The 25,594-nt window shown below is 40.8% G+C and overlaps 1 protein-coding gene across 1 annotated transcript in view; it reads right to left on the bottom strand.

Moving 5' to 3' along the window:
• Positions 1-13,825: 13,825 nt before the first annotated feature.
• PNLIPRP3 (pancreatic lipase related protein 3) overlaps positions 13,826-25,594 on the bottom strand; it is a 51,531-nt gene continuing 39,762 nt past the window's right edge. The window contains exons 8-12 of the mRNA XM_002821169.4: positions 25,092-25,210; positions 21,958-22,090; positions 19,392-19,503; positions 14,441-14,608; positions 13,826-14,170 (exon numbers count right to left, since the gene is read on the bottom strand). Of these exons, the coding sequence (XP_002821215.3) occupies positions 14,107-14,170; positions 14,441-14,608; positions 19,392-19,503; positions 21,958-22,090; positions 25,092-25,210 (596 nt within the window). The 3' untranslated portion in view covers positions 13,826-14,106. The remainder of the gene's footprint in view (positions 14,171-14,440; positions 14,609-19,391; positions 19,504-21,957; positions 22,091-25,091; positions 25,211-25,594) is intronic.

Here is a 25,594-nt window from a genome sequence, read left to right as displayed (position 1 = left end):
ACTCCGTCTCAAAAAAAAAAATTAATTGAGCTGTACACTTATGATTTGTGCACTTTGTTGTATGTATATTACACTTCAATAAAAAGAAGTTTAAATTAAGTAAACTGTGGCAGCCCCTCTCCTAAGGGGCTTCCTTCCTAGAAATTAGCCTGGATTACACCGAGTATATTAATGTCGTACATTTTCCAGTGCTCACTGTTTTTGCTCACCTGTGATTCACCCACTATTCTCATTTATCCTCCTATTCTCCTCAGTGGGGTAGGAGCCTATCCCGTTGCCAATGATGTAAATAGGAAAAAAGAATATGAAGTGTTAGAATTAAAGATATAGGGAACCTCTGGAAACGTGAGTTACTCAGGTGACAAAAGCTAAAGAGATGGCAGGATTTTGCTCTGCTCAATGCAAGAATTTTCAGCACCCCAAAGGTTTATTACTCATGGATTTTTTTCCATAGTTACATTAAAAAATGCAAATGCATTTTTTAAGCCAGTTGACATAGAACTTTCCATTATCCTTTTGCTATGAGGAGTGATTTAAATTTAACATGAAGAGTTGTTATAGAAACTAATCACATCAGATGTTTTCCTAGAAAGTACTAATTAAGGTAATTATTCAATCCTATGGAATTCAAGTTATCACATCTCTTTTTAGCTTTTTATTTACTCCATAACACTCTCTGTACATACAAACCAATGTTATATTTTGGTATGTTGGTATCTGGTATGTTGATATATTAAAATTGAAATCAATAACTGGAGAAATTCTACTTTAAAACATCATCTTTGTTGCTTGACTAAAATGCCTTTGTCACTTTTTAAAAACAAAACTGACCAGTTAATTGTGTGAAATTGGTTTGTAGGCAGAGCTTAAATGTTTCCCTCATATGCTTTCAGTTGCTGGTCAACCAAGAGGAAAGTTCAATTTCTAGAGAGAAATGTCTATTGATTACTACACCAACAGCAATTACATTGAAGCCGGGGGCCAGTGAGTAAGACGGTAAGTTCCTACGTAACCTGAGGACAGATAGCTGAAGAACGCCCACAGCACGTGCCCCGTGTGCTCTCACACCCTAAACAGTCTATGAGGATAGAGTTTCTCCATCCTGGTGCTCCTCTTCTCCGTTCCACAGGTACTGTCCCTGTCCCACCTGAAACATGTGACAGAAACATACATGGTAAACCAGCAAAGAGTTCAGGATATCAGAATCTTCTTTCTTTCCTGGTTGTAATTCATGCATTTGGAGAACACAATGAGGTTTGTCCTTTATGTTTTATATAGCCCGATGTACACTTACTCCAAGAGCATCAGTCAATAATTAGGAGAGGGTTTTTTAAAAAATGATATTCTACCTAAATACATGTTGTTGTTGCTAAATTTCAAGATTGGTTAAAAACCAGTATTTTAATCCGAGTGAGATCTTGAAAACTGAAAATTTCACTGCAAGAAGCATAGAGGTTTGATTCATTAAAAATGTGTGAAATGTAGAGGTTTGTTGATTACTAAGCAGTGGCAGGATGACACAATATGCTCATTCTTCCACTAGAGGGCACTGTAATAAATCTATTAAAGTCAGCTAAGGCTTTCCACAATAAAAAGACAAATCAAACTTTTGGAAAATTAGAATTTATTTGGTGCAATCAGTAAACATCACTAAAACATAAAAATATGTAATTATAGCTGCATATGATTGGGGAGAATTATGACCACACATGAAAATCCAAAGCTTCTTTTGTATTGATTGACTGAGTCATTCATTCATTCATTCATTCATTCATTCATTCATCAATCTATCCAGTCATTCCTGTACACATACCCTAACCTAATTTTCCTCAAGGATTTCACAATAAGAAAGTAACCCCAGAAATCATGAATGCTATCTTCGTTTTACAGATGGATACACTGAAGTTTAAAGGGGAGAATAGATTTGCTCAAGTCCACTTCATTAATTGATGCTGGAATCAGAACTAGATCCCAGATCCTCTAATTCACAATTCTATGCTCTATTCACTATATTAGATTCTAAGATATTGTGGAAGTTCAAACAGAAATAAACTTCTGTTTCTAAGATTTCAGAAAATGTCGTCTGCATTGCTGGTACAAAATATCAACGTATTCCATTTGTCTTTTGCATTTTTCTTTTTTCAAGTTTTTTGTTTTGGGTGCCTTGGGCCTGTTTCTTTCTCTCTGTGATAACCAATGGAATTACAGTTTTTGGCCTCGAAAATTCATGGGCCTTTGTAAGTGCTGGTGAAAGAAACTTTTGTAACTAAGACAGAAAATGTTGCATATTTCCCCTGCAGCTTCAGAGAAAAAGTAAATGGCATCATGCATAATAAAAATGTTGCTGTAAGTGCTATTTCCAAATGCTAAAAAGAGTTTGGTAAAACACCTGGACTTTAGATATTGATGTTATAGTCTATGAATGTAGCCCTCATCTTATGAAAGGGCTAATTCTGATTGGTGACTTAAAAATGTTTTGCTGTAGAAATAAAATTTAAATTCCTTTCTGCTCTCCAGAAGCTATATATATGCATATATTTTCATTTTTAAGCCAGATGAGAATCACTGTCTTCCTTTTTCCCACACTTGCAATAATATAGCGACTGACTTGGCTTGAGTTCTTTTTTTTTTTTGAGACGTAGTCTCTCTCTTTCGCCGAGGCTGGAGTGCAGTGGTGCTATCTCGGCTCACTGCAAGCTCCGCCTCCCGGGTTCACGCCATTCTCCTGCCTCAGCCTCCCCAGTAGCTGGGACTATAGGCGCCTGCCATCGCGCCCAGCTAATTTTTTGTATTTTTAGTAGAGACGGGGTTTCACCGTGTTAGCCAGGATGGTCTCGATCTCCTGACCTCGTGATCCACCCGCCTCAGCCTCCCAAAGTGCTGCAAATACAGGCGTGAGCCACCGCGCTGGGCCGGATTGAGTTCTTAGTTGAATAAAGAGCGTTGAGAGTCTTGTCTCACATAAATGAACCGTCGGGAAGCATTGCCCGCTGCCAATATGCTCTTTTCTTTATTTTTAAGTGACTTTTTTTTTTCTTCCTTCACACACTCACATTTCTAGCCTTAAGTTATTTTAAATGTTAGGTTTGCTGTGATTATTCCTAAATGATGGATTAAAGTTTGGTAATTGCATCTGTCTTAATGCTCAATGGACACTGTTCTGCAATTGACCCAGTTAGGGCCACTGGACTGTGTTGGAGAGGAGCCCGAGATGAGTGGATTAGTCATGGTCTGGTTGGATTTGTCCTAAATCTATTGGGCATGGCCTTTGCTCCCTTGGTCTAGGACCCTCAAGGAAATTACTGCTTCTCTGGCTTCAGATGACAGTCAATACATCCTTGATGGGTAGATGTATGTGTGTACGGATGAATGAAATGTCAGTTCTATTCTTCAGGACCATAGCTTCCAGAAAAATAAAGTACTCTGAATTCCAAAGTGAGATTGCTTATGACAATATATGTGTGGTAACTACAGAATTCAGAAAAGAAAACCCACTGTTTTCTCTCTCTGTAGTTATTGTTCCCATAGGAGATCAATGTGTGGAGAGCAAAGATCTTAAGACTAGCTGAGAAAGCTGGTTCTTTTCTGTGCTTCTCTCACCCCTGTGCCTACTTCTGTTATAATCCTTGTCATGCAGTATTAAAATCAGCGATCTCCTCTCTTGTGCCCTTTTCAATGCTGTGTGTCCTTTGAGAATAGGGACTATGTATCTTTGTATTATATAGCCTCATTATTTAGCACAATGCTTGGCACATAAGGATAACTCAATAAATGTTTGTTAAATAAATGAATGGGAGAAAAGCCTATAAAAGAAAAGAGAAATACATGAGTATGTGAAGGCTAAATGTTTGCAAAACTCAAACATAGAAAATAGGCTGTATAAGGAAGGAAACATCTGCCAAAAATCTTTGGCCCTGCCTATATAGACATTCGGCCTCCCTTATTGGAATAAAATCTGGTAGACTCTACTCTCCTGAGTATAACACTCAAATACCGTAGGGCAGAACTCACAGAAAAGCATGCATAAAATAAAGAAGCCCATCTAGTATTATAAGTATGTATTTTTGGGAAAAAGTATAACACAACACAACACAAGCTACATCTATCATTTTTATTACACAATCTACAGAAAGTGAAGATTTACAAAATCTTCTTGGCCAGAGCATCTATGAAAAAAAAGATTCCTTTTACCAAGTGGAGAAGACCCCAGGAGGGACATGAGAATTTTTTGTTCATCTAACATGAGCTTAGGTTTTAAAAGGCAGGGAAACAATAACTTGGCATGAATTATTGTTCTCCTGTTCCTAAGGCCCCCCCTGCTTGTTCTGGAGAGTTCCAGAGTCAACAAAATCTGAAGGCTGTATTGAACAGGAGAATTTCTATTATTCACTCCCATCACTGCCATCAATGATGAGCCTGGAGAAATAAATAGCCATGCAACTCAACCCAGTGTCAGAATCTTCCTTTAGCTTCTGCTTTACTTCGCCTTGCCCTAGGCATAGTACAGAGGTCAGTGCTTCTGACGTAATTGGATCTTTACACAACTCTAATATTTGCCCCTTTCTTTCCTCCAGTCCTGGAGCACAAACCCTTGTAAACCTTCTCCCAGGTACCTTTTTCCTCTTAGCCTGCCATTGAGCAACCAGGTTCCAAGCCATTCAATATTCTATTTTACCTACAATTCGAATTGGTATAGCCTTTTCAAATGTGTAAAATGCTATTACATACATAGCCCTTTAAGAAAAAAAAAAAAGGGATCTGCAGCTAACTTGAGAGCAGTAAGCAAGGTGTGAAAATTACCAGGGCTGTAGGCTACCAGTCTTGCGGCCAGTCCCCAGGGCCTAATGAAGATGAACCTGAATCTCACCAAGCCTCTCAAACGAACTACTAGTTACAGTACATACACAAGATAGAGAAATACTTTAAATGACACCAAGGGAATTCCATCAGTTTTATGTGAGCATTTTTATAGGATGAATGACCTGGTTTATTTAATAATTAGTGTGGAAGAAACGAGAGGGGAAGCTGCTACAGAGGAAGAGATTTAGGAACATGTCAATCAAACACAGTGTGTGGACCTTGCTTGGGTCCCAATTTAAACAAACTAACTGCCAAAAGCCATTTTTGAGACAATCTGGGAAATTTCAATACAACTTGAATATAAAATGATATTTTTAAATGACTTAATTTTTCAGTTAATCTCAAATTCACTTAAAAATGATTTACATTAATTTTTATGAAATTCATTTTGTAGTTATGGTAATTTCATGCGCGTCTGTGTAAAGAGACCACCAAACACGCTTTGTGTGAGCAATAAAGCTTTTAATCACCTGGGTGCAGGCGGGCTGAGTCTGAAAAGAGAGTCAGCGAAGGGAGATGGGGTGGGCCCGTTTTATAGGATTTGGGTGGGTAAAGGAAAATTACAGTCAAAATGGGGTTGGGGGTCACAAGGTGCTCAGTAGGGGAGCTTTTGAGCCTGGAGAAGGAATTTCACAAGACAATATCATCAGTTAAAGCAGGAACAGGCCATTTTCACTTCTTTTGTGGTGGAATGTCATCAGTTAAGGCAGGAACCGGCCATCTGGATGTGTACCTGCAGGTCACAGGGGATATGATGGCTTAGCTTGGGCTCAGAGGCCTGACATTCTTGTCTTCTTATATGAATAAGAAAAATAAAATGAAATAGTGGTAAAGTGTTCAGACAGCGAAAATTTTGGGGGATGGTATGGAGAGATAATGGGCGATGTTTCTCAGGGCTGCTTCGAGTGGGATTAGGGGCGGCATGGGAACCTAGAGTGGGAGAGATTAAGCTGAAGGAAGATTTTGTGGTAAGGGGTGATATTGTGGGGTTGTTAGAAGGAACATTTGTCATTTAGAATTATTGGTGATGGCCTGGATACCATTTTGTATGAATTGAAAAACTAAATGGATAAGAGAAGGAGAAAAACAGGTATAAAAGGTCTAAGAATTGGGACGACTCAGGACATCTGATTAGAGAGTGCCTAAGGAGATTCAGCATAGTCCTGCCAGCAAAGATTATTTATTTACTTCAAGAGTTAAGAGTGGCAGTTTGGGGATAGCACCAGGAGATATCAGCTGTGATGGCTTGGAGAAACAGTATAAACCGGCAGTGTAAACAAGAGCAGGGCATGTATGAGTAGTTGAGAAAGGTGAATAGGAGTATGACTAGACAGAAGATAGTAGGGATGACAAGCTTTTTGGGGCACAGTCTAAGTTGGTCTGGTGTCTGGAATGAGACTGGGGCCTAATAAAAATGAGCGTCTATACAGGAGCTCAAATGGGCTGTACCTTGTAGCAGTCTGAGGACAGGTCTGACTTCTGAGAAGGGAAAGTGGTAAAAGTATTGTCCAGTCCTTTTTAAGTTGGTGGCTGAGCTTGGTGAGGTGTGTTTTTAAAAGACCTTTAGTCCGTTCTACTTTTCCTGAAGACGGAGGACCATAAGGGATATAAAGGTTTCACTGAATACTAAGAGCCTGAAAAACTGCTTGGCTGATTTGACTAATAAAGGCTGGTCTGTTATCAGACTGTATAGAGGTGGGAAGGCTAAACTGAGGAATTATGTCTGACAGAAGGGAAGAAATGACTTCGGTGGCCTTCTCAGACCCTGTAGGAAAGGCCTCTACCTATCCAGTGAAAGTGTCTACCTAGACTAAGAGGTATTTTAGTTATCTGACTCGGGGCATGTTGAGTAAAGCTAATTTGTCAGTCCTGGGTGGGGGCAAATCCTTGAGCTTGATGTGTAGGGAAGGGAGGGGGCCTGAATAATCCCTGAGGAGTAGCAGAATAGCAGAGGAACACTGAGAAGTTATTTCCTTGAGGATAGATTTCCATGATGGAAAGAAAATGAGAGGTTCTAAGAGGGGGGCTAGTGGCTTGTACTATAGCATAGCCTGCCTTTGCTGGAGTGTGGCAATTAGGCCTGGTAGAACTGCCATCAATAAATCAAGCGTGATCAGGGTGAGGAACAGGAAAGAAGGAAATATGGGGAAATGGGGTGAATGTCAGATGGATCAGAGAGATACAGTCATGAGGGTCAGGTGTGGTATCAGGAATAATGTGGGAGGCCAGATTGAAGTCCCGGCCAGGAACAATGGTAATTGTGGGACTTAACAAAGAGTGAGTACAGCTGAAGGAGCCAGGGAGCAGAAAGTATATGCGTCAGGTATGAGGAAGAAAATAGATTTTGGAAGTTATGAGAAATGTAGAGAGTAAGTTGAGCATAGTTTGTGATTTTAAGGGCCCCTAAAAGTATTAGGGCGGCAGCAGCCACTGCACGGAGACATGATGGCTAGGCTAAAACAGTAAGGTCAAGTTGTTTGGACAGAAAGGCTACAGGGTGCAGTCCTGGCTCTTGCGTAAGAATTCTGACTGCACTAACCATGCCTAGGAAGGAAAGGAGTTGTTGTTTTGTAAGGGATTGAGGTTTGGGAGATTAATTGGACACGATCAGCAGGGAGAGCACGTGACTTTTTATGAAGAATTATGCCGAGGTAGGTAACAGATGGAGAAGAAATTTGAGCTTTGGAGGGGGATACCCGATATCCTTTGGAGAATAAATGCTGAAGGAGCAGAAGTGTGTCTTGTTGAGAAGATTCAAAGGAGGGGCTACAAAGAAGAAGGTCATCAATATATTGAATAAGGTAAGAAGCGGAGGAGTGGAAAGAAAGTAAATCATGAGAAAGAGCTGGGCTGAAGTAATGAGGACTGTCCCTGAAACCTTGCAGCAGTACAGCCCAGGTAAGCTGCTGGGACTGATGGGTGTCAGGGTCAGTCCAGGTGAAAGCAAAGAGAGGCTGGGAGGAGGGGTGCAGGGGAATAGTGAAAAAAGCATCTTTAAGATCAAGAACGGAATAGTGAGTTGTGGAGGAAGGTATTGAGGACAAAAGAGTGTGTATGGGTTGGGCACCACAGGGTGGATGGGCAAAACAATTTGGTTGATAAGGCGCAGATCCTGAACTAACCTGTAAGTCTTGTCTGGTTTTAGGACAGGTAAAATGGGGGAATTGTAAGGAGAGTTTATAGGCTTTAAAAGGCCATGCTGTAACAGGCGAGTGATAACAGGCTTTAATCCTTTTAAAGCATGCTGTGGGATGGGATATTGGCATTGAGCAGGGTAAGGGTGATTAGGTTTTAATGGGATGGTAATGGGTGCATGATCGGTCACCAAGCAGAGAGTAGAGGTATCTTATACTTGTGGGTTGAGGTGGGGGAATACAAGAGGAGGACGCAAAGGAGGCTTTGGATTGGGAAGAAGGGCAGCAATGAGATGTAGCTGTAATCCAGGAATAGTCAGGGAAGCAGATAATTTAGTTAAAGTGTCTCGGCCTAATAAGGGAACTGGGCATGTGGGGATAACTAAAAAGCAGTGCTTAAAAGAGTATTGTCTAAGTTGGCACCAGAGTTGGGGAGTTTTAAGAGGTTTAGAAGCCTGGCCGTCAATACCCACAACAGTTATGGAGGCAAGGGAAACAGGCCCTTGAAAATAAGGTAATGTGGAGTGAGTAGCCTCGGTGTTGATTAAGAAGGGGACAGACTTACCCTCCACTGTGAGAGTTACCCGAAGCTCGGAGTCCGTGATGGTCTAGGGGGCTTCCGAGGCGATCAGGCAGCATCAGTCTTCAGCCGCTAAGCCAAGAAAATCTGGGAAGGAGTCAGAGAGCCTTGGGCCAGAGTTCCAGGTGCTCTGGGAGTGGCTGCCAGGTGAGTTGGACAGTCTGATTTCCAGTGGGGTCCCGCACAGATGGGATGTGGCTTAGGAGGAATCCTGGGCTGCAGGCATTCCTTGGCCTGGTGGCCAGATTTCTGGCACTTGTAGCAAGCTCCTGGGGGTGGAGGTTCTGGAGGAACGCCTGACCACTGTGGTTCAGGCATTTGGAAGTTCTTGTGTGCTGGAGATGTGGCTGGGGTTTGTCTCACAGTGGAGGCAAGGAATTGCAACTTTTTTCTATTATTGTACACCTTGAAGGCGAGGTTAATTAAATCCTGTTGTGGGGTTTGAGGGCCGGAATTTAATTTTTGGAGTTTTATTTAATGTTGGGAGCAGATTGGGTAATAAAATGTATATTGAGAATAAGACGGCCTTTTGACCTTTTAGGGTCTAGGGCTGTGAAGTGTTTCAGGATTGCTGCCAAACGAGTCATGAACTGGGCTGGGTTTTTCATATTTGATGAAAGAGCCTAAATGCTCACTGATTTGGGAGAGGTCTGATAAAGAAAAAGGAGCATTAACCTTGACTATGCCTTTAGCTTCAGCCACCTTTTTAAGAGTAAATTGCTGGGCAGGTTGGGGAGGGCTAGTTGCGGAACGAAACTGTAAGCCAGACCAGGTGTGAGGAGGGGCGGTGATAAAAGGATTATAGGGTGGAGGAGCAGAGGCTGAGGAAGAATTGGGACCTAGCTCGGCCTGGTGAGGAGCAGCCTGGGGAGGAGGGGAGAGGTCAGATGGGTCTGTAGAAAAGGAAGATTAGAAAGACTCAGCGACGCTTGGGGTTGGGACTGAGGGGACAGGTGGGAGGGAAAGAAGGAAGATTTGGGATGAGTTGCATTGGGAACAGAGACCAGAGAGGGACCGATGTGTAAAAGAATGCCTGGATGTCAGGCACCTCAGACCATTTGCCCATTTTATGACAAGCATTATTTAGATCTTGTAGGATGGAAAAATTGAAAGTGCCGTTTTCCGGCTATTTGGAACTACTGTCGAGTTTGTATTGGGGTCAAGGGGCATTGCAGAAGAAAACAAGATGCTTAGATTTTAGGTCAGGTGAGAGTTGAAGAGGTTTTAAGTTCTTAAGAACACAGGCTAAGGGAGAAGAAGGAGGAATGGAGGGTGGAAGGTTGCCCATAGTGAAGGAGGCAAGCCCAGAGAAAAGAGAGAGTAGAGACACGGAGGGAAGGGGTTCGGGGGTTCTTACCCTCCAGAAAAGTGGGAAAGGTGTCGGGGCACAGAAATACAAGGTTGGGGTGCAGAAATAAGGGATTGGGGCACAGAGATATAAGGGGTTGGGGCATGGAAATAAGGGATTGGGGCACAGAAATATAAGGGGTTGGGGTACTTGCTCCTCCCCTAGAAAAGTGGGACTTGCCGCTAAGGGTGAAGGAGAAGGGGTTGGGGGTTTCTTGCCCCCCAGAAAGGTGAAGAAGGGGTAGAGACACAGAGAGAAGGGGTTGGGGTACTTGCCCCTTCCCCAGAAAAGTGGGACTTGCCTCTAAGGGTGAAGGACCAAGGCAGGTGTCCCTGCGTGGTCTGACACCTCTGAAACCTGGGTGAATAATCAGAGAGGTGTTCCTGCAATGATTAAACACCAAAGGAAGGCTGCCTTCCCTAGTCTGTGACCGGCGCCGGAGTTTTGGGTCCACAGATAAAAGGTGTCTCCTTTGTCTCTATCAGAAAATGAAAGGAATTGAAATTAAGAGAAGGGAGAGATTGAAGTGTGGCACCAAGATTGAAGGGAGAAAGAGGTTGAGGGATAGTGAGGGAGGTTGGAGAAGAGAGTAAAAAGAGGCCACTTACCGGATTTGAAATTGGTGAGATGTTTCTTGGGCTGGTCAGTCTGAGGACCTGAGGTCGTAGGTGGATCTTTCTCACCGAGCAAAGAGCAGGAGGACAGGGGATTGATCTCCCAAGGGAGGTCCCCCGATCCGAGTCATGGCACCAAATTTCATGCGTGTCTGTGTAAAGAGACCACCAAACAGGCTTTGTGTGAGCAATAAAGCTTTTAATCACCTGGGTGCAGGCGGGCTGAGTCCGAAAAGAGAGTCAGCAAAGGGAGATGGGGTGGGCCCGTTTTATAGGATTTGGGTAGGTAAAGGAAAATTACAGTCAAAGGGGGGTTGTTCTCTGGCGGGCAGAGTGGGGGTCACAAGGTGCTCAGTAGGGGAGCTTTTGAGCCAGGATGAGCCAGGAGAAGGAATTTCACAAGACAATGTCATCAGTTAAAGCAGGAACAGGCCATTTTCACTTCTTTTGTGGTGGAATGTCATCAGTTAAGGCAGGAACCGGCCATCTGGATGTGTATGTGCAGGTCACAGGGGATATGATGGCTTAGCTTGGGCTCAGAGGCCTGACAGTTAAGCAAGTTTATCGTTTACAGGTACATGCTAAAGTATAAATGGGAGAAACAGCATTATGTCTAGGATTTGGTTTAAAATACTCCAGCAAAAACAAACAAAACAAAAATAGGAAGTGTGTTTGTGTGCATACTCATAAAATAGGATTGGCAATATATAAAAATTGTTAAACTGGTTGACAGGCACCTGGGGGTGCTAGTTTACTGCTTTCTTTGCTGTTGTGAATATTTAAAAGTTTCTACAAATAATTTTTTTTTTTTTTTTTTTTTTGAGGCGGAGTCTCGCTCTGTCGCCCAGGCTGGAGTGCGGTGGCGGTGGTGTGATCTTGGCTCGCTGCAAGCTCTGCCTCCCGGGTTTGCGCCATTCTCCTGCCTCAGCCTCCCGAATAGCTGGGACTACAGGTGCCCACAACCATGCCTAATTTTTTGTATTTTTAGCACAGACAGGATTTCACTGTGTTAGCTAGGATGGTTTCAATCTCCTGACCTCGTGATCCTCCCGCTTCGGCCTCCCAAAGTGCTGGGATTACAGGCGTAAGCCATCGTGCCTGACCAAAAATAATTTTTTTTTTTTAATTTTTAAAAAGAGAGAGAGTGGGATGGAGTTGACAACAGTGTTGAACTCTGCTATGGGATGGAGCAAATGAGTAGAATTTCCCATTTGACTTTGTGACTGGTAGTCATTGGAAATCTGGGTGAGAGCTGTTCTAAAGTCAGATGGGAGCAGAGAGGAACTTAGGACGAGGAAGGATTTATTTTACTTTATTTTGTAATGGCAGGGACTTCAGATTTTAAAAACTGGATGCAATGAGAAGTTGAATATACAAAAGAAAGAAAAAGTAACCCACAGAGCAGTGTTCCCAAGAAAGCAGGAGAGTGTGGAGTCCACCGCACAGAGGCAGGGATTAGCCTGGGAAAGAAGAGGCAGCTTCCTTATTAGAAAGAAAAGGGATAGAATGGATGCAGATGCAGGTAGTTGATGTGTTTGGATCAAAGAGTAGAGATTGCTGGCTGGATGTAGTGGTTCACGCCTGTAATCCCAGCACTTTGGGGGGCCGAGGCAGGCAGATCACAAGGTCTGGAGATCAAGATCATCCTGGCTAACATGGTGAAACCCCGTCTGTACTAAAAATACAAAAAAATTAGCTGGGCTTGGTGGCGGGCGCCTGGGGAGGCTGAGGCAGGAGAATGGCATGAACCCGGGAGGCGGAACTTGCAGTGAGCAGAGATCGCACCACTGCACTCCAGCCTGGGCGACAGAGAAAAAAAAAAGAGTAGAGATTGCTATCTGATCATGGCATCTGTTTTCTATATAAAGTAGGAGTAGGAGAAGAGTTTGGGGCAGGAGGTGTCAAAAGAAATGAATTTCAGGACAGTGCTGATCACAATATACATCATATCATATACATTCTAATTACATCCGTCTTCTCTGTGGTACCACTGTTCCAACAGCACTTCAGGTGCTGGCCCAGAGAAAAGAAATCTGAAAGCGTTCAAGGTTAAGGTTTTGCCTAACAGTTTTTAAAAAAAAAAAAAAAGAAAAGTCAGCAAGCCGGAAGGGGAGGCAACTGTGGTCAAATAGGGCATTCCGCTTGGCGAGTTTGGAGGTGGGCATTTTTGAGTGATATGATGACAAGGCATGAGTGTGGGTCAATAGTCACAGAGAGTGGAGGGAGTAATGGGTAATTGGACTGCATTTTCAGCATTCATCCAGGAAGCAGAACAATTCCCTAACAGTCCTTGCCCAAACAGTAGTAGGCCACAGTAGCTTGCAACAATAATGAAGGGCACTCAGAGGGAAAGGGAATCTTTTTTTTTTTTTTTAGTGCTTCCTTAGGGAAAAGCACACACAGAAAATAACGGCGTCACCTTGAACTTTTGGAATTCCTTTGCCTAGATAGTTCATGCACTATTTTTCATCCTCATACATTCTTATAATGCAAAAAAGGGACAGATATTAAGAACTATGGGACAGTAAGTCTATACTTTATTAAAATAGGGTTCTCAGAAGTTAATTGACTCCCATTAGTCTTTTCAAACCTTGAAGGAGCCAGCCTAGAGACCTCTTGGGCAAGGAGGCAGCTAGTACTCATGTTGCCTAAGGCCACGGCCGGATCCATAACTCTTCCTCCACCTTGGGACCTGCGCAGGCTCGGGACAGCTGCTCTCAGGAAGACTTGTCTCCCCAAGGTCTGTGCTGACTCCACCACCAGCTTGCTAATGAATGCTGGACTGCGACACAATTACTCAGTACGGCTCAGTCCCTTCTACTGAGCTTACTCATAGCCACTCTGCTCCTGGGTTGGCCTAGGTGTGAATATGTGCAGCCCACCAGGGAGAGCAGTACACAACGCTGGATCATGCCAAATGTCCCTGAACCCGCTTTCCTCCTTCTCCCCAGCAATCTTCCATCCCTTCCTTGCAAAATGGGAGAGTCATCACACATGCTTCTCTGCTTTCTGCCACAGCACAGATTTATTTATGTACACCCACGGGTCCTTCTGAAGGTTCAGCTGGCAGCGAGGCACCAAGGAGAATCAAGAAACCCTCTGCAGAGTATCTGTCATCGTTTCCTTCCAAGGATATTTATAGCACAGACCTATAGGCTAAACACTGAGCCTAGTGATAGAAAACAGAGCAAATGAAAATATGAAATTTCTCCCTTTCGCTGGCTAAGGACAACTGCCTTGGAAGAAATCGAAGCAACATAAAGAAAAAAGAAACACAATGGACACATTTAAATATTATAATATTGTTATTGCAAGAACAAAGGGTTACCCAAGTGCTTTACAAATGAAATGCTGGCTTGAGGCTAAGTACAAATTCACCATAGAGCCTTCAAGACCCAGGGAGAGGAGTAATTCTCCTGTGGCAGGGACTTTTGGAGGAAGGGGGCTAGACCCTGGGTATAGCCAGACAGAGTCATTTACAAGGGTCAAATTTGGTCTGGATGCCAGGTGGAAGGAGACATTTTTCTTCATTGCTCCTACTAAAGAAATCCATCAAGACTGTATCTGAAATTAGCATGGTTTCATGTTCTGGAGAATGTTAGGTCCCATAATGTCTTGGCTACAGAAGGTAGATCTGAAAGTTTTTAAGGAAAAAAAAAGGAATTTTAACCTGATGCCAGGGAAGAAAAAGACATTGGTAGATTCCCCGATTTAATGAGTAATTCTTATTTTCTAACACTTCTGCAAATATAGCATTGGTTTCTTAAATTTTCCCTTTCTTTAATTGCAAAATTTCAAAGTCTATAAATTTTTATACTACTTGCACATTTCAAATTATCTATGGGTTTAAACACCATTTATAAAATGTAAACTATGAAAATGAAAAGGAAAAAGAAATACTTACTTATATCCATATTTCCCAGATGTATTTATCACCATTTCTGCTCCCAGCTTATTCTGAGAATCTTCAAACAAATGTTTTTTCCAGATGAACTGAACACTTGTAATGTTTCCAATGTTAACATCTGCATCGATTAATTTTGTGTAAGTCATGCCTGGCTCAAGTTTTCCACTGTAAACAAAAATAAGACTCGTAAGTTTGCACTGGGTATTCACAGCACTGAATGAAAGAAAACACATCTGTGTATGCACTATGGAAGAGAAACTTGTATTTGCTAGCATTTGCTTGTAGGAGATTTATTCTTTGCATGTGTATTGATCAGCATCTCAGAATAGCATGGTTCTGAAGTTCGAAAGAAGGGTGAAGTAAATGGAAAGCTTGGCTAGGTGATTTTGAGAGAATACCTAGAGAGGCATTATTGTGATTTCTCCATAGTGAAAGATCTGGTCTTGGCTTTGTAGTATCAGAAACCAGATTACACGGACACCAGGAAATCAAGAAACTCTCAATAGTGGACTAAATTTACACAAGACTTATCTACAAACCAGGAGCCTGTTCACCAATTCACAGTGTGGAAATGCCTCCCTTTGATTAACCAGAACGCTCCCATGCCCTTTTTCTGGTACCTTCTTTAAGCACATAAAAGGAATTGGGTAACCAAACTAGTGATCAAAAGACATTTTGTTGATCATGGCAATAGAGCAGAGAGAAGTGCCGTATCTCGAGGTATAAGGTATGTTCCATCCAAGCCAAAGTGAAACCAATGATATGTTTCTTCCCCATCTGCAAAAATTCTCCACTGTGACCCAGATTGGTCGTGGCACCCAAACCAACATCTCTTACCCATAAGAGCTTCCTGACTCCCATTTCCTATGGCTATTGCTAATATTCTCCTTCTGATGAAATAGCCCCTTTTTTTGTCGTGTTGGTAACATAAACTATAGTTAGTAAATGATTAAGCTACAATCCAATCTAAATTTGTCCCCATGTTGCTCCATACTGTATCACCTTTCCTTATTTCTTCATAACTTATAACTATTCTTCTGTTAATGTATCATTTGTCTACTCAAACTGCAAATATAAGCTCTGTGAAAGAAGGACCTGTGTCTGCATCCCCAGCAATTAGAACAGTTCCTGGCACAGTGCAGGCACCTACATATTTGCTGAATGAATTAACAAATGAATATTGCTATTCCTAGGGTCTGTCTTATTAAATTACTAGTAGAATTAATTGATTTAATTACCAGAGGAAACTGTTCTTCCAAGTTCTTAAGGGTAATCTTTCTGTTATTCCAAGAACTATCTTCACTCAGTGCCCACACATTGCAGCCCTTTATGTCACTAGAAGCCCAATTAGCTAAGATATAACCTATGGTGAAGCTGGACATTTTTTTTAAACACTTAAGGTCAGGGGTACATGTGCAGGTACATAGGTAAACATGAGTCATGGGGGTCTGTTGTACAGATTACTTCATCACCCAGGTATTAAGCCTAGTGCCCATTAGTTATTTTTCCTGATCCTCTCCCTCCTCCCACCCTCCACCCACTGATAGGTCCTGGTGTGTGTGTTTCCTTCTGTGTGTCCATGTGTTCTCATCATTTAGCCCCCACTTATAAGTGAGAACATTCAGTATTTGGTTTCCTGTTCCTGCATTAGTTTGCTAAGGATAATGGCCTCCAGCTCAATCCATGTTCCTGCAAAGGACATGATCTCACTCTTTTTTATGGCTGCATAGTATTCCATGGTATATAGGTACCACATTTTCTTTATCCAGTCTGTCATTGATGGGCATATGGGTTTATTCCATGTCTTTGCTATTGTGAATAGTGCTACATGAACATATGCATGCATGTGTCTTTACAATAGAACAATTTCTATTCCTTTGGATATATAATCAGTAATGCGATTGCTGCGTCAAATGATATTTCTGTCTTTAGGTCTTTCAGGCCTTCCACAATGGTTGAACAAATTTACATTCCAACCAGCAATGTATAAGTGTTGCTTTTTCTCCAAAACCTCACCAGCATGTTATTTTTTGACTTTTAATAATAGCCATTCTGACTGGTGTGAGATGGTATCTTATTGTAGTTTTGATTTGCATTTCTCTAATGATTAGTGATGTTGAGCTTTTTTTCATATGCTTGATGGCCATGCATATGTCTTCTTTTGAAAAGTGTCTGTTGATGTCCTTTGTGCACTTGGTAAAATGTAGTTGTTTGTTTTTGCCTTGTAAATTTATTTAAGTTCCTTACAGATGTGGGATATTAGACATTTATCAGATGGATAGGTTGCCAAAGTTTTCTCCCATTCTGTAGGTTGTCTGTTCACTCTGTTGATAGTTTCTTTTGCTGTGCAGAAGCTCTTTAGTTTAATTAGATCCCATTTGTTAATTTTTGCTTTAGTTGCAATTGCTTTTGGCATCTTCATCATGAAATCTTTGCCTGTGCCTATGTCCTGAGTGGTATTACCTAAGTTGTCTTCCAGGGTTTTTATAGTTCTGGGTTTTACATTTAAGTCTTTAATCTATCTTGAGTTAATTCTTGTAATATATGGTGTAAGCAAGAGGTCCAGTTTCAGTCTTCGGCATATGGCTAGCCAGGTATCCCAGCACCATTTATTGAGTAGCTGATTCTTTCCCCATTGCTTGTTTTTGACAGGTTTGTCAAAGATCAGACAGCTATAGGTATGCAGCCTTATTTCTGGATTCTCTATTCTATTCCATTGGTCTATGTGTCTGTTTTTGTAGCAGTACCATGCTGTTTTGGTTACTGTATCCCTGTAGTGTAGTTTGAAGTTGGGTAGCATGATGCCTCCAGCTTTGTTCTTTTTGCTTAGGATTGCCTTGGCTATTTGGGATCTTTTTTTTTTTTTTTTTTTTTTGGTTCCATATGAATTTTAAAATAGTTTTATCTAGTTCTGTGAAGAAACTCAATGGTAGTTTAATATAGATAGCATTGAATCTATAAATTGCTTTGGGCAGTAGATAGCCTATTAGAAATTTAGCAATTTGGCCAGGTATAGTGGCTCAGGCCTGTAATACCAGTATTTTAGGAGGCCGAGGTGGGTGGATCACTTGAGGCTAGGAGTTCGAGATCAGCCTGGGAAACATGGTGAACCCCGTCTCTACTAAAAATACAAAAATTAGTCAGGCATGGTGGTGGGCACCTGTAATCCCAGTTACCCAGGAGGCTGAGACAGGATAATCACTTGAACCCAGGAAGGGGAGGTTGCAGTGAGGTGAGATCACGCCACTACACTCCAGCCTGGGTGACAGAGTGAGACTCCATCTCAAAAAAATAAAAAAAGAAAGAAAGAAAAAGAAATTTAGCAATTTATATAATGGTCTTATTTATTTATGAGTTGCACAAATAAAAATATATGCTTATGTTTGTATAGTATTAAATGGATGGGATTAAAAATATACCTTATATACCATCATTTATTTTCCACTTGCTCAATTATCTAGATCTGTCTTTTCATGTTATTGATATTGCCATTTTAATGATATTGATTCTTCCTATCCATGAGCATGGAGAAGCTGGATTTAGAAAACTTGTTTGAAGAATAGAACTAGACCAGCATACAAATTTAGCTAGCTGACTTCATTTCAAGATGACAAATCTGCTGTGAACCTTCAATGCTTACTTATTCTTAAAAGAGGATTGGGTAACTATGCAACAGCATTACAAACAGCTTCTTCGGCCGTTATCAAAAGAACAGAGATGTGGAAACGCTCTCACAAATCTTAAAAGAGGCAGAAACTGCATATTCATCACCAGCTGCCCCAGGTTAGATGCCTCTGTGCAGGGCACAAATCACACAGCTTTACCCAGCGTCCTGTGAGCCTCAAAACCACATGCACATGATTATGCTGAACTGCTCTCAGAGGGAGGCTTGATGGATCCATGAAGAACAGGTAGAAACAAAAGAGCAGACAGGAAAAAGTATCTGCAGCAAAGAAACAGCATGGGTGAAGTCCTGAAGAAAGGTAAGGGTAGGATCTATTCAGTACTGGGTAGTGCAAACGTGTAGCCTCGCTGAACTGAAGGTGGAACAAAGCCAAATGGTGGGAGACATGGTTAGAAGAAGGGTGGGCTGGAGCCTGTGCACCAACCAGGATCCAGATCATCACTCACTGAGCTTATATTTACAGGCAGTTGGACCAAGGCAAGATGACCTGCAGAAACTCTGCCAGTGATAAAACGGATGCATCTCTCAACTGACAAAATAACCACAAAATCTCTGCTTTTCGTGCCTGTGCCCAGTGTTTGAGGACGATGGAAATCACAGAGATAAAACACCTAATACATTCATCTGTTTGCAGAAAAGGTTGCATCTAATTAGTAGGTATAATGTTAATTCTGACATAAATTACAGAATAAAATAATGGACATGAACATAATACAAAAATGCTAAGGCTGAGCAAATAAAATATTAAGAAAATTTCAAGATAAAAGGAGGCTTTAGCAAAAGATACAAAATGAACATCTGAACTGGATTATTTTTAACCTCTGACTATTCTAACACATGTCCTGTATCTGTGGGTAATGCTTAGATAGCTTATTAGAAATTTAGCAATTTATATAAATGTCTTATTTGTTACTGACACAAATAAAAATATATGGTTATATTTGTATAATATTAAGTGAATGGGATTAAAAATATACCTTGAATATTGTCAGTTTTTTTCCACTTGCTCTATTATCTAGATCTGTATTTTCACGTTATCATTTCCTAACATTATCTGTTTCTAGTTGGAACTGTAGAGAAAATACATATTATGATTTCTACTTTATATTTGGAAAACATGAAGTAAAAAAAAAAATCAAAGATAACATGGTAGCCTGTGGAATTACACGAAAAGAGAAGACTAAACAGCTTACTGAGCTAGTCTTACTGAGTGTTACTGAGCCCCCAGCACTGTGCAAAGCGTCAGTTTCTCACTCTGCCTACCTGACAATGGCAAACTCCCCAGTTTTCCCAATTGCCCCGCCTACACGAAGAAAGACAGTCCCTTGAGTGACTTCGCTTCCACTGAGTTTAACAGACAATTTGTGCCTCCAACCTAGATATAAGGAAACAAGAAAGAAAGGGAGAGTAACCAGTTAAAAACACATGGGAAGTATGACTTCCTGGATCCTTTAATGGAAATACAATTTTCAGGGTTGTATTTGAACAGTGCTGCACATATTCATGCAAAAATACAACTTTAGTTTCAGTGAATTTGGTGAAAAACTACATTTAAAAATACACATTATGGGTCACATTTTAATTTTCCAGAATAAATAGTTTAATAATATTTTTAAAAGAAAATTCTTTATTTTTCCAGGCATTTTTAATGACTGTTAAAAATGGAAATCTTGTGTCTTCTTTTGTCTATTTCCTTTGTATTGTGTGGCATCTATATAGCATGTATACTTTCTATAGCCAAGTTTTTATTTGCCATAGTGTGACAATTAATCCAGAAAAATCCAGGAAACCAGTTGGGCAAGCAGATGTATGCTTTTATAATCATTTAGAGGCAAAGTGAGTCATTCTTCTTCTGCAGGGATATGTGTTAAGAATGCCCAGTACACATAGACACAGTTCAATATAGCATCTGTCAGTAGATCATTCCCTTGCAAATGGCCAAATGTGACTTTTTACATCTAGAGCTAAACAGATCTTTTATTCTGAATTCTGAAATTACTGTATGCTTAATAACAAACTGAAAAAAATGCAATTCTTCATATGATTATTTGAAAATAATTGAAAGGGGAAAGAAACCTACCAGAGAGGAATTTTAATTCATGAGTTAGTCATTGCCAAAGAATTTTCTTTCTCTTCTCAGCCCATTCTACTGGAATCTGGCTCCCCCTGCTATCTCTGCACTGAAACCACCCCAGCCAGGCTCACTAAGGGTTGAATTGTTTCTTCATTCAATGAGCCTCTATGGGGCCCTGTCTCATTTGACCACAATACGAAGGAAATAGGAAAAAGAAGACACAAGACTTCCATTTTTAGACGTCATAAAAATATTTGGTGTGGGCCGGGCGCGGGGGCTCACGCCTGTAATCCCAGCACTTTGGGAGTCTGAGGCTGGCAGATCACGAGGTCAGGAGATCGAGACCATCCTGGCTAACACGGTGAAGCCCCGTCTCTACTAAAAGTACAAAAAATTAGTCAAGCATGGTGGCGGGTGCCCGTAATCCCAGCTACTCAGGAGGCTGAGGCAGGAGAATGGCGTGAACCCGGGAGGTGGAGCTTGCAGTGAGGCAAGATTGCACCATTGCACTCCAGCCTGGGCGACAGAGTGAGACTCTGTATAAAAAAAAAAAAAAAATATATATATATATATATATATATATTTGCTGTGGTGTATGCCTCTTCTCTTCCTCCTCAACTTTCTTTCCTTGGCTCTTTTAACGATAACCTTTGCTGGTCTTCCTTCTCTCTGCCCATTCTTCAGTCTCCTTTGCATGGGCCTCTTTCTTTGCTCTCTTTCCTTCTCATTTGGCACATTCTTCTTGGGTAATGACATCATCCACTTTCACCACACTGACTACAGTCTGAGTGACTCCCCACTCTCTATCTGTAGAACACGTCCATTTCCAGAGGCTGAGATCTGTATCTCTACCTGCCTCATGGTGCACACACACTCTCAAACCCTAAACGCGGCTCCAACGTAACATGTGAGAAACTAGCCCATCATCTTGCTCCAAACTAGCCTTTCTTCCTGTGTCGACAAGCTCAGAGAATGACAGATCATCCACAGCCATAATTGTCCTTGACTCTTTGCTTTTCTGCATTTTTAAATCTATTCACCTAGGTCCATTTTGCTTCTATCTTCTAACTATCTTTGCAACCTCTCTACTTCTATTTTTTTTGCCTGAATTGTGGCAATAATTGTCTAACAGGCACCCTGCTTCCATCTTGTGGCCTTCTAATCCATGCAGAAACTAAAGTGATTTTTCTAAAAATAAAAATAATCTGGTAATTCTTAATACCCTTCAACGGCTTTCCATTCACCCACAGACAAAGCCCAACCTCTCCACTTGGGACACAAGGCCCTTCCCTCATGATCTGACCTGATTTGTCTCTCCCACTTCATCTCCTATCGCTGTCCTCCCGGTCTCTACAATCCCAGCAGGGCCTTCTTTCAGTTTCTGCTCTCTCTGACTTCCAGGCGTTTACAGATGTGGTCACTCCTGCCTAGAATACTTCCCTTCTCCCTCTTACTCATCCTTCAGGAGTCAGCTTAGAAATCTCTTTTCCTCGAAAGGCTCTCTGACCTTTATGCTCTGCACATATCTTGAATGTTTCCTAAGAGAAAGTTTATTACTCAGGATTGGAACTGAGATTTTACTTGCTGTCTTTCCCATTAGCCTGAACTCAGTTAAAGACCTCACTGTGTTGTTCTTCACCGAATTCCCAGTCTGGCCCAATGCCCAGTTATTTAGTAGACACTCAATAAAAACTGTTGAATTTTTAAAGATAATTACCTTAAAGCATTACAATAAAACTTAGCTATAATACTTACGGGCAAATGGGGAAAGAGACCCTGTGTTTAAAAAATAATATGATCCATTAGTCTTCATATTTTTGAGGTGAAATCTATCAGCAAAATGACCCATTGTTGGGCAACCTTCTTGGGGACAAAAGAAGCAATTTCCCTGATGATAGAAAATGAGAGGTGGTTACTTATGTAATTAGAAACGTTGCCCTTCAATAAACTCGCTATATATTATTAAATAATAATAAATCTCCAGGATCTAAATAAAGGATATGCATTTTAAAAGTGCCCAACAGGCCACCATGTCTGTTTTCAAAAACAAAACAAAACCAACTGAGGGAAAAAGAGAAACTCCCTATTAGAAAAATGGGTAGATGACATGAATAGACAATCCATGGAAGAGGAAACTCAGATAGTCAATAACTATGCAAGATGTTCAGTCTTACTAGTTGTCAAGCATATGTTAATTAAAACAAGGTAAAATTTCATATTCAGCAGATTTGCAAACATTAAAGCAATTGGCAACACTGAATACGTGTAATAGGGGAATTCTCATTCGCTTCTGATGGAAAGCTGTATTGTTCTTCACTGCATTCCCAGCCTGGAATATAATTTTTAAAATGTCAAAAATATAATCAGATCAAATTTTTTAATTTTTGAAAATTTGCTGTGCACACAAAAGAACAGTCCTTGAGCTGGGAGACTTCAAACTGAAAATGGTAAGAAGCCCCCGCTTACAGAAGTCACAAGATAGTTTATAAAGGCGGAAGTATTTTGACCTTTTTTTGTGATTGGCTATTGTGCATTAACATTCTTCTCTAGGGCAAGTAGAGATATTTATGTTGAGTTGTCTACAGCTGATTGGTTTAATTTCCCTGAATCACACTGACAAGGAGGTAAAGCTTACGTTTTTCTGTTTCATTTATGATTAGAGCTAGTGTTTCTGGGAAATCAGGATGACTTGGTTTTGGCTATGTGGTCATGGGTGGCCTTGGGTTATATCTAAATTGCGGCCTTCATTTTTAGTTTTCTTTAGCAATCGATAGACATTTTAAACAGTGATTTGGTAATGTCTAATAAAGAAGGAAATGCATGTATGCTTTGATAATTTCACTTCTATTGTATGCCATGAAGGAATTCCACTCAAGTACATAAGGAGACATACAAAGATGGCAGAGTTGGTAGACATTGCTTTTTTTTTGTGAGACGGAGTCTCGCTCTCTCGCCCAGGCTGGAGTGCAGTGGTCCGATCTCGGCTCACTGCAAGCTCTGCCTCCCTGGTTCACGCCATTCTCCTGCCTCAGCCTCCCGAATAGCTAGGACTACAGGCGCCCGCCACCACGCCTGGCTAATTTTTTGTATTTTTAGTAGAGACAGGGTTTCACCGTGTTAGCCAGGATGGTCTTGATCTCCTGACCTCGTGATCCGCCCTCCTCGGCCTCCCAAAGTGCTGGGATTACAGGCGTAAGCCACCGGGCCCGGCCGACATTGCTTTTAATAACAAAAACTGGAAACAATAAAAACTCACATTAGTAGGAGGACGAATCAATAAATTATGGCTGATTCCTATAAAATAAATATATTAGATCTATCTACATCAATGTAAATTTCAAATTTTATATTTATAATAGTTAATGAAAACAGCAAATCCAGAAACATAACATGATAGCATTTATTTGATACATATCAAATTCAACTCTGCCTTAGGGGAAGGATTGAAGGGAATATAAGGTCCTTTGCTTCTTTAATTTTATTTGTATGTTTTAAAAATCTAAAGGAAAAGGAATGAAATGTGAACATTTTAAAAACATGGATAGCAGTCCTTGAGTATTTGCTATTTTAGGCATTGAACTTTTAATTTAATAAACCATGGACATTTAGGCTAGGACTACAGTAACATCCTATTTATTTATTTATTTACTTTTCAAGATGGGGTCTCAATTTGTCACCCAGTCTGGAATGCAGTTGTTATTCAGAGGCATGATCATAGCACATTGTAGCCTCAAATTTCTGGGCTTAAGAGATCTCCTGCATCAACCTCCCAAGTAGCTGGGACTACAGGTGCATGCCACAGCTGGTTCTGACTTACTTTGATTGTTTGACTATTTGGGTACAGTACAATAAAATATGTCAAGGAAATTGATTCATTCTAATAGTTTGTAACCACAAGTAGCATCCATGTGGCATGAGCTAGCTTCTAAGAGTTCTCCAATTTGGCAGATTAACTTTTATTTCCAAATATACAATGACTCCAAGGGCCTGCTTCTCCTAGAAGTAAATGCCAAGATCCCGTGGGTGCTCAGAGTAGCAGCCGAGGCAGGAAGAAGAGAGAGGTTGGGGACAAGGAGGATATGTTGGGAAATGCTAATGTTCGGCTGTCAAGCTTTCTGAGAATGGCAGGAAACTGAGAGGATGGCCTAAACCCGTCCATCTGCCAAGCTCTGTAGCATGAGGGACATGCTTCTTCATGTCACAACACAGCACTTATTCACGAAGTACTATTACTTACCATAAACTTCAGCTGAATAGCCCACATTTTCTACCGTGATAAAACAGGGGATTAGGTCTCTAAAGCACAAGAATGAAGATCTTTCCCACTTCCCACTACAAAATAGATTTTCTTTCTTTTACTCAAGTAAAATCAGATTTGGTAGTTTGTCACATATTGATCTGTGTAGAGCTCCTGTGAGCTATCTGTGCTTTAGTTCTGCTCTGTATAAATAATTAAATTTTAATAAAATAATTTTCATGTTCCAAGTAAATAGTAATATGTTTGGTTGTAGCTATTGATTGGTTCAGCCTTCTTAGGGCATCTTTGAAGATGACATTTAAAATATATATGCAGAAATATTTTTGCCCTAGACTTATGCCTGTTACACAGTAGCATCTAATTACTGCATAACAAATGGCCAAAAAAGCAAAATTGTACATAATTTTCAAAAGAGCTGAAACAACCAGAATACAAATAGTTGGTTGAGTTATTTCAACCCTCCAGCAATCCCAGCTACTGTTCAGTACTCAGCACAGAAACAATCCATTATTTCCCAAAATGGCAGGTGCATTTTTTTTTGCTACCTACACAAAGCCCTAATGTTTAGCAAGATGATTGTGTTTCAAAAAATTACTTTATAATTAAATTCCAAGTAAGATGATTTACTTACTGCTTTAAAAGATGTGTAGGATCTACAAGGATAAGCAATAAATGCATCAGGATTAAGAATGCTTTCAGCATAAAATTGATAACTTCGGGCATGGTTACAGTCAAAGAAGGAAGCCATTTCTGTGAAAACAATTCCCAATTAACTGACAGCAATTAACTGATAACTGGTAGCATAAACCATTTCTTAGAAACAGTAACTGTAAGTGGCAGTCTTCTTGAGTTGGGAAGGCCAGACCTTTTGTCTAGGCTTGGATATTGTACATTTATCAAAGTTACATATAATTTTATTTGTACCAAAGAATTATGTGACTCAAAAGGGACATTCAAGAAGTGGAAATAAGCAAAAGCAAATGTGGATGACTTTGTGCTTTGACACAAATATACTGATTCACTTCCTAGTGACAGTGGCAGGAGGCAGACAATTTCCTAGCAGATAGGGGTGTGTCCTCAGTGAAACCCAACCTTTAAGCCAAAAACAGTGTGAAGCCTGAAAACGAAGCTGCC

The sequence above is a fragment of the Pongo abelii genome, chromosome 8 (assembly GCF_028885655.2).
Source record: "Pongo abelii isolate AG06213 chromosome 8, NHGRI_mPonAbe1-v2.0_pri, whole genome shotgun sequence".
Lineage (NCBI taxonomy): Eukaryota > Metazoa > Chordata > Mammalia > Primates > Hominidae > Pongo > Pongo abelii.
Note: the sequence above shows the minus strand (reverse complement) of the source record. Positions and strands in the feature narration are given on the sequence as shown.